Raw genomic sequence first — 9,329 nt, forward strand, 5'->3', positions numbered from 1 at the left:
AGATAGATAGATAGATTGGAGACAGGCACATAGATAGATAGATACATTAAAGACAGAAGGTGATTTGATTGCGTCTATATCTATCTATCTATATAAGTATGTACTGAGAGAGAGGTTTCATTTTGTTTGGCTCTTCTCTGCTGTGTTGCTTCTAGAAAGAGAGCTTCATCTTTCTATCTCTTTCTTCTTCATTTTCTCCTTCTTCTTTCTTTCTTTTTGTGTGTCTTGCATAAGGCGACGATTTCGGGTTTGAGGTGTGTCATGAAAGCTCGACAGCCTGAGCTGCAGAGAGAAGGTGCGAAACAAAAGAAGAAGAAGAAAAAGAATTAGTCTATCTCTCTATCTCTCTGTCTCTCATGCATGCACCCCTCATAAGGAAAGAAATCTTACTTTCGCTTTATACAGATAGAGAGACAGAGAGATTTAACATAGACGGATTGAAGAGGTAGAGCAAAGACAGATGAAAGATAGATCGAAGATAGAAAATAGATTAGAGATAGATAGATAGATTAAAAGTAGATAGATAGCTTAAAGAAAGAAAGAAAGAAAGATTAGAGATAGGTAGATAGATAGATGGATAGATATATTCACACTTAGACAGATTAGATACATACGTCGTCACGCAGGCATATTTATTCGCACATACTGTCATACAGAGTCACACACATCTGTATCTTCATATATACACGGACTCTATGCATTGGCCGATGTGTATGTATCAAGGGAGGTACAGGCATGTCTCTTACCTGTCCGTAGTTCAAATCTACGCCATACATAGCAGGCTATATATACATCTACACATACACATATATCCTATAGATAGAGAGAAAGAGAGAAAAAAGGATTGCATGTCTATAGCCTCACCTTCATGTGGCAATAAGGTTTCAGCGATTTCTGTCCCTACACGCATATCTGTATATCTATCTATCTTTAATCTATCTATCTATCTTTAATCTATCTATCTTTAATCTATCTTTCTCTCTCTATTGGAGTTAACGAGTAGCCAGTCATCGAGCTTATGATAAGGAAGATGAAAGAAGGAGAAGAAGAAGGAGAAGGAGAAGAAGAACTGTTCTTTTTCTTCTTTTTCTGACGATGTGGACTAGTGAAGATTTTAGTGAAGACAGGCTCCCCTCCTTAGTCAATCAGCCTGTCCCTCCCTTGAGACAAATTCTCTAGATATTTCAGGGGAAAAGAGTTAGAGAAAGATACGAAAAAGAAGAAGAAGAAGAAGTCAAGTGATCTCTTTGAGAAGTCTCCAATTTCTCTTTCCTTCTTTCTTTCTCTCTTTCTGTCTGTATTTCTTTCTTGCTCAGCGGGAGTGAGGAGATTGAAGGAAATCCAAGAGACTCTTCATCTTCAAGAAGAGCGTCTGTTTACTTTAACCAGTCTCCTGCTAGATCTCTACAAGAATAGGAGATAAAAAGAAAGAAAAGACGGGAGGGGCCTTGAAGACGTGGAGAAGATTCTCCGTTTTGTCTCTCCTTCTTTAGTAGGCTTGGGCTTCTACACCTCAGTCAGGAGACATGCCTCTTTTCACTGGACGCATCTATAAAGATGTAAAGATTTATACAGAGACAGACCTATAGAGACACAGAAGAAGAGAGAGATAGACAGGTGATAGAGAGGTCCAAGATAGATAGATAGATCCAAGATAGATAGATAGAAAGATTAAAGATAGGCTAAAGATAGCTCTAGATCTAGAGACGGCGGGCTTTTTTTCCCTGGATGAGGTGTCTTTCAGAAGAAGCTCCCGTATATTAGCCGAAGCACTGCGAGGTGTAGTGACAGTGGCAAGCAGAGCGATGAGCTCGAAGGAAAATTTCTTTTTTTCCTCTTACTATATAGCCCGATCGATCGATAGATAGACAGATAGTCAGGGCGGAGAATCTTCTGTTTCACAAAAAGAAAAAAAGAAAGAAAGATGAACTTTTTGAAGACCCGATACAGACATGGCTCACCTGTAGAAACGATCTCTAGCCGTGGCTTTAGTCGGAGAAGATCGGCTTGTAAGGAAAGGAAGAAGCTTCTTTCTTGTTGCTTGAGTCTAGGAGACAAGATTGGGTTGAAGGGAAATCACCCTATCAATCTTGTATCAAAGGATGAACAAGTGAATCTTTTCTCCTCTTTTTTGCATGCGGATTTCTTCTCGACTTCTTCAAAAGAAGAGTTTTGCGTGTCTGAAGTGTTTTCGGAAAGAAAAGATTCTCATCAGCCAGAAAAAGCCAACTTGTCGTAGTCCTTCAATAGAACTATGTGTAGAGTGTTGGTTCAGGTGTATGTACACCTCAGGTGGTGCATGCATGCGTGAGTGGTAGTGAGTTGGGTAAATTGGATTGACAATGGTTGAAGAACATTTTTATGTCTTGTTTTCAAAATTTTCTTAGGATTCTTTTCTTAAAAGTAAAAGAAAAAACCCGATCAATGAGGTGCTCGTTTAACAGAGACATGACCTTAAGAGCAAAGGACACGAAGTGTAACGATAGCTTACTGGAAAGAAAAGTGTTGACTCTTATTCGATAGAGAAAGAGATATTCTTCTCTCCCTTCCGATGGACTTCCACAGAGCCTTCCAGATCAACGCTTTTTCTTTTTAGGTTCCTTCACTTGTGCCTATAATTACGACGACACTAGTAGCAGAAGGAGATGGCATCGATATCTTCTCAAGAAAGCTCGATAGATCTCTCTCCGTTCATTTCTTTTTGTCGCTCTTCGGCAATGTCTGAAAGAATCTAGGCATGTGAAGGGAATGATCTGAAGTGATGTACGAGAGAGACACCATGGGGAGAGGCCTTATGTTGAGAGGCGGGCAAAGAGATACCCAAATTCTTGCTGGCTGTGAAGATGAGAAAAGAGCAGGTGCAGGGAAGAAGCAATGAGAGACAGAGAGAGAGAGCGGGTCTTTCTTTTCGCATGAATCGATCCTTCGACGGATGGTGTTGTTTCAAAAGCCAGAGATCTATATCAACAGATGAGGCATCTTTCCAGTAGAGCGAAGGGTATTTGCCTTTGATACGTCGGTCATCCTGAGAGAGTTGAGAATACGATCGAAATTCTTCATGACCCCAAACAAGATACTTGACGGATTGCATGTCTACAATCCAAGGAACGTCAGAGAGAGGAACGAAGAAAGAAGACGAGGAAAGAAACGACCAAGAGTAGAGAAAGAAGTTCGAGTCATCTAAATGGGAAAACCTACTATTGCTGTATTTATGAGGTGTATACTTCCTTCTCAAACAGCTGATTTGGCGAAGGTAATTTTCACTTAGTCGACAGAGGGACAGTAGAAGGAATGGACTTTATTCAAACATTCTCGATTTCTGTAAGAGCCGTGGGTCTCTAGCAATAGATCGAGTGAGTGTATATACACAGGATTGCCACCTACCAGATGCATAGACGGATGACACATACATGCTTTTTTTTTGCATGCATGCATACATACTTCACAAGAGACGGGATAGGAAAGACACCCTCCATGTGTACTCGGAAGTCTCATTGGCGATGTGGGGGGAGGTACACGTTAAAGTTGCGTTTCTCCAATTAGAAGATATCTTACGCGGCTGGAGTGACTGGCAAGTATGGATGTGTGTATGCATCTATGTAGGCACTAGTCAAGATTGACACTCCTATAGTATGGATGTATGGCAGACAGAGAAGAAAAGAGAAGAGTGAAGGCGATCTGCTATGTAGGAGGGTGTTGTCTTGGGGATATCTGGCTTTGGGGTGTATGTACAGCTGCTGCCTGCGAACCGGTGTGACACGCAGGCAGATGGAATCGTCCCTTTAGTAGTTTAGTGCATGCGCATGCATGCAACACACTACCAACGTCGAGCAGACAAGTAGGACTCAAGAGTCTTTTTACCGTTCTTTTCTTCTCCGGCATTTCTTTCTCCTTCTCTCTTTCTTTTTCTCCTTTCTTCCCTCATCGAGCTGGAGAATCGATTTGTCTGTGTCTTGTCGGAAGGAGAGGAGAGCAAAGGAGAAAAGTCAAGAGATAAAAGACTTCTCACAAACCTCTCCACTTTTTTCTCCTCTTTGTTTCTCCACGAATGGTCTCTCCTTCTTCTTTCTTCGCAACTTACAGGGGTAGATCTGTCTCTCTGTCTCTCTGTCTCCGTTGCTCTGGGGGGGAGAGAACATTCGTTTTCTTCCTCACCTTCTCTGGGCTTTCTCTCGACTCTTCTTCTCATCCGGCATCACTCCATGCACATACGAAATTAAAGTATCTCTTTCTGTCTTTCTTTTCTCCCTGGATTGAGGAGGGAGGACTACAGACACATTTTGCTCTTTAACTCTTCATCTTCTTCGCTTCTCGCTCGCCTTTCGACCCTTCGTCTCCTCTATATACACCTCTATGCCTCTATCACTCTATCTATCTATCTATCTTTCTATTTATTTATCTATCGTCGGTCTGTCTATCTATCTATCTCCAATCCGTCTATCTACCTCTCCATCTGCGATCTATCTGTCTACTTAGCTCTACCGTGTTCTTTTCATTCCTTTTTTCTCGGTGTGAAAGATTTCCCTAAGAGATACACAGACGGCAGCAACACCTCACGTCCAATCTGTCTCTATTGTCCGAGAATTCCCGTCTCTCGCTGCTTCTGCTTTCTTCCTCCTTTTCATCCAGCACATAAGAAAGAAGAAAGAAAAAGAATCTTTCTTCTTTCTTTTCTCCTCGTTCAAAATGTCTTGTTCAGCACCAGAAAGAAGAAGAAGAAAGATGTAGAGAGAGACACTCTTGAAGTGAAGGTCTTCCTGCAGTCTCTATACGAGGAGATCGATCGCATCACGTGTTAGCTTATCTTCCTATTTTCAACGGGAGATACATACATGTCTAGATATGCCCAAAGTTCCTCTCGTTTCTGTATAGGCACGTAGCAGGTCTATACCTATCTTCATAGAGGTCTAGAGAGGTAAAGAGATCGATCAATAGATAGGTAGATCTCTAGAAAGAGACGTGTACATGTATATAAATATAGATATACAGCTAGGTATAGATATGAAGACGATGGCGTGGGGAAAGGGAATCTGTTCATCACTTCTCTTCTAGGGAAGGCTGTAATGCATATGCTGAATAATTCCTCTCTTTCTTTCTTTCTTTTTCTTTCTCCCAGTATGTCAGTTCAAGCGTCTTTATTCTCTTCTTCTCTTCTGTCTTCTTGTAAGCTGTCATCCTCTTTCTTTTCCTCTCTCTTGAGACATCGAGAGTCTTCTCCTTTCCTTCAGCCTTCGCGCATTCCCTCAGCTTGTCTCTCCCCTCTTCATCTGAATCCGTCCTTTCTTCCTCACCCATACCCGCATTCATATCTTCCTTCTTCTTCTTCTCCTCCAGAACCTCTCTCTTCTTCTTCTTCATCTTCTTCCTCCTCTTCACATCCTCCCTCTTCTTCCACATCTTCTGCTTCACCCCATTCTCTCTCTCCATCTACTTTTTCTTCTTCTCCTTCTTTCCTTTCTCTTCAGAATCTTTCCTTTCTTTCTCGGCGACTCTATCGTCACTGGTCTCGGCATCGGGCTTTCGACAAACTCCGTCGACTTCCAAATAAAGCTTTAAGGCCTGGCGCATGCGCAGGCTCTCTCTTTTCTTCTTCTTTCCCATCAATTGGGGATTGTCCCTCTGTCCATGGCGACTTTAGTTTAGTTCGATCTTCTAATGGGACTTATCGCTTGCTCCCGCCCTATCCACCTCGAGTTAATAGGACAATCGAAGCTTATCCTCCTTCATCAAATCGATTCTATGCATTGAATCGAGACTATCGACTTCAGTGGAAAAACATCGAGTATCGATATACACCTCAACTACAGCCAAGGCCATGGGGAAGAGACGGCATGTGGGGTGGAAGTCTCGTAAGAATCTTCCATCAAAGAAAGTCAAAGAAAAAGCAGAAGGAAAGGAGAAGCAAGTAACTTACTTTCCTGAAGTGACGAAGACAGCCAAAAATGCAAGAAGAGGGACGAGAGGAGTCGAAGGTTTCACAGGCACGAGGCACACGAACTTTGGATTTCTTTCCACTGTAGTCAACCTTAGACGATGAAGGAAGAAAAGCAAGAGAAGAAAAGAGAGAAAGAGAAAAAGAGAAAGAAAGAGATAGATTCATAATAGATGGATGGGTTAAAAAAGAGACATAGATAGACGCAGGATGGAGAGTGAAGGGTGAAAAGGAAAGAGAACACGTGACTACGGGAAAGAAAAGGAAGAGGAGGCATTTCCCTGTATCTTTCTCTTTCTTCTTCCTTTCTTATTCTTCTTTCTAGTCTTTCACTATGTTTCTCTTCTCAATCTCTTTCTCTTGCTTTCTGTCTTTTTTCTTGAGGGTGGTGTGCGAAAGAGAGAGATAGATAGAAGAGATAGATAGAGATAGATAGAGACCTTCTTACTTCTTCTTGTATGATCTATCTCAATCAACTTCACAGACCTTGTATACACATATACATATATATATATATATATATATATATGCGTAGAGAGGTATGTGTATGTATTGTATGAATAATTACTGCTATAGATGGTCATTCTACACTCTGTCTCTCGCTTCTTTCTTTGGAGCCGAGGTGAGGTAAGTCATACCTATCCGTCTTTAGTCTTTAATCTATCTATCTCTAATCTATCTATCTATCTATGTTCCTCTGTATCAGTCTATATGGAGAATGTGAGACAAGGAGGGTGGAGCGTGTATACAGTAGGAGATAGATTCCTTCTGTCTTTGTCTATAAACTAACCCTGTAGGAATAGACCCTTTTCTTTCTCTCTCATAATTCCAGAACACACATACACCCCCTTCTCTCTCTTTCTCTTCTCCGTATATAAGGCGATTGCATACCTCGGCTATATGTATGTATCTCTCTCTATATATCTCCCTTGAATATGAGAGTTCGTACATAAAGCAACGACTTTCTCTCCGTAGAAGCGACAGAAATAGCTCGCTTCTTCTTCGCTTGAAATAGATCAGTGAACAAAAGATGGCGGCTTATATACAGATAAAGATAGATAGACATAGAGAAGTCTAGGGATGGACATAGAAGAGAAGGAGAAAGATTCCTTACAAAAGAAGAAGATCATAAGATTGTCGGATCTCAGTTAACGAGCCCGGAAGCAAAGTGTCTCGTATACATATATATATATATATACATATATACATATATATATATATATTTCTTCTCTTCTTTAGAAAGAAAAAGACCCTGTCCACACATACACGTATGGAGAGAGAGAGGGCGAGTGTAACGTTCTTCTTCTTCTATCTTCTAGGAAGACATTTATGAATAGGAAGACATAGGTATCAATCATATTTCTTTCTCTCTCAATGAACTTTTCTTTCTTCTTCTTTTTATCGCCTATATGGGATGGCTAAATTTCTCTCTCTCTCTCGTTTCTTTTTTGTCGAACTTTTTGTGAAGTTTGTGGAGACCTTTTCATCATTTTCTTCTTTCTTTCTTTCTTTCTCCTTTTTCAAGGAGGGAGAATGATAAGAGATAAGGACGCTTTCCCACTCATACTTTTTATTTGCATGCAAATGCATGCATGCACTTCCATCCAAGAAAAAAAAGGAACCAAACGAGAAAGAAAGAAAGAAAGCAAAGGAAGAATGAAAGAAAGAAAGAAAAGAACGTTCGTCTCTTGGAGTTCTTTCAAGTCGAAGAGAGATTCTGTCTCATCCTCTATGTGGGCTGTACATATCTATCTGTAGAGGTATAGCTCTATAAGTTGCCCCCTGTGCGAGAGCCCCTGTATTTCTTTCATTCTTTCCTTCTTTCTGTAAAGGTCTTCTCCGGCTGTAGATAATGTTTAAAGGTGTACAAGATGAATGGATATATGTACGTCTATCTACTTATCTATTTATCTATCTCTATCTATTGACGGAAAGGCGGAGACGGAAAGTGTTGTGCGCGTGTGCCTAGACTTTCTTCTTATAAAAAATAAGAGGATAGCTAGCTAGAAGCCACAAGGGAAAGAGGCAGCTAGCTAGTCTGGATGTGCTGCTAGCCGGTCCGGGTGTCTGCATGCATGCAAAGAAAGACCTTAGAGAAGATGAGAGAAAAAGATTTTATCTCTCGACTTAACCGAAAGCTCCGATCGTTTTGTCGGCGTTTTAATCACGGTCAAAAGCGAGAGAGAAAGAGGAAACCTTTCCTCCTTTCCTTTCTTCTTTCTTTCTTTCTCTCTTTCTTGACTTCTTTTAAGGCTCTCGCCTTGGCAATGGAACAGACCTAGGGCTCGGCTGAAGAAGCGCAGAAGAAAAAGAAGGAAAAAAGTTTGAATTAAGAAGGAGGAGGTCCCTCCTTGTTTTAATATCAAGACATACACACTCATAAGTCCTCCAGACGTATACATGATACGCTTGTACCGGCCCAAATATGTATATATATATATATACGCGTATACAGATATACGTGTCCTATCCTTCTAGGTATATATATATGTATGTATGTACATCCGTATCATACATGCATCTACACATATATGTATACACCTACGTATATATATATATATATATTTAAAGAGAGAGACAGAGAGAGAGAATGTATCTAGATTGATAGACAACTGATAGGAGGGGACGCACGGGCCCGAGGTGCACGCATGCCGTCTCGTCTGTGCGTCACTCCAGTAGGTGTAGGAGAAGAAGAACTTCTCTCAAAGATAAGAGAGACGGGAAAGAAGAAGAAGAGAGAAGGAGAGAGAAACGAAGAAGAAGAATTCTTCGGATGACGAGGGACTTGTCTTTATTCTCTTTTTCTTTCGATTGCTTGAGTAATGGGAGAATCGATACTTTTTAATAGCCTCCATCATCTCCTTGAAAAGAGCATCCGATCTGACAAAGATAGAAGAAGAGGTCAACAGAAGCACGGAAGAAGAATAAAGTTGAGAAAGATAAAGTAAAAGGTGTATGGAGAGAAGGTATCTTAGACAGGCGTGAGAAAGAGGGTGAAAATCTATTCCAGGAATCTCTCGCATGCAGTCCAAATCTCTCCTTCCATGATGAAAGCGAAGAAAAAGAAGAAGAGAAAGAATGTAGCCGAGTCTTTGAAGGATGTGAAAAGCTGTTGCTAGGGGAACTTTTAAAGAACGAAGCGGGAGATGAAGAAGAAGAAAAAGACCGAAGATCAAGAGGCTTCCCGACAAAAGAATTCCTGTACCCACACATACAAGCACACACCAATCTCTTATACATACATACAGACAAGTGCTTATGTACAGGAGGTATCTATCTATCTTTAATCTATCTATCTATCTTTAATCTATCTATCGTTAAGTTTATCTCTATCTGTTTATCTATGCATCTGTGTGTCTGTATCTATTTACGTATATCTACCTCTCTATCTATCTAT

General features: G+C 40.7%; 2 protein-coding genes across 2 annotated transcripts; both read left to right on the forward strand.

The window, feature by feature from the left end:
• The first annotated feature begins 122 nt into the window (after positions 1-122).
• Positions 123-2,388, forward strand: CSUI_004086 (uncharacterized protein). Its single transcript, XM_068064281.1, has 2 exons — positions 123-295; positions 1,317-2,388. Exon 2 carries the CDS (start codon positions 1,925-1,927, stop codon positions 2,237-2,239), a length of 315 nt encoding a protein of 104 aa, XP_067923746.1. The 5' UTR covers positions 123-295; positions 1,317-1,924; the 3' UTR covers positions 2,240-2,388.
• A 2,729-nt stretch (positions 2,389-5,117) lies between these two features.
• CSUI_004087 (uncharacterized protein) lies at positions 5,118-8,214 on the forward strand (the record flags this gene model as incomplete). The annotated part of the gene is made up of 2 exons (XM_068064282.1): positions 5,118-5,849; positions 8,185-8,214. 2 exons carry the CDS (start codon positions 5,118-5,120, stop codon positions 8,212-8,214), a joined length of 762 nt encoding a protein of 253 aa, XP_067923747.1.
• Between the last annotated feature and the right edge of the window lie 1,115 nt (positions 8,215-9,329).

This window comes from Cystoisospora suis (assembly GCF_002600585.1).
Source record: "Cystoisospora suis strain Wien I chromosome Unknown contig_1842, whole genome shotgun sequence".
Taxonomy (NCBI): domain Eukaryota; phylum Apicomplexa; class Conoidasida; order Eucoccidiorida; family Sarcocystidae; genus Cystoisospora; species Cystoisospora suis.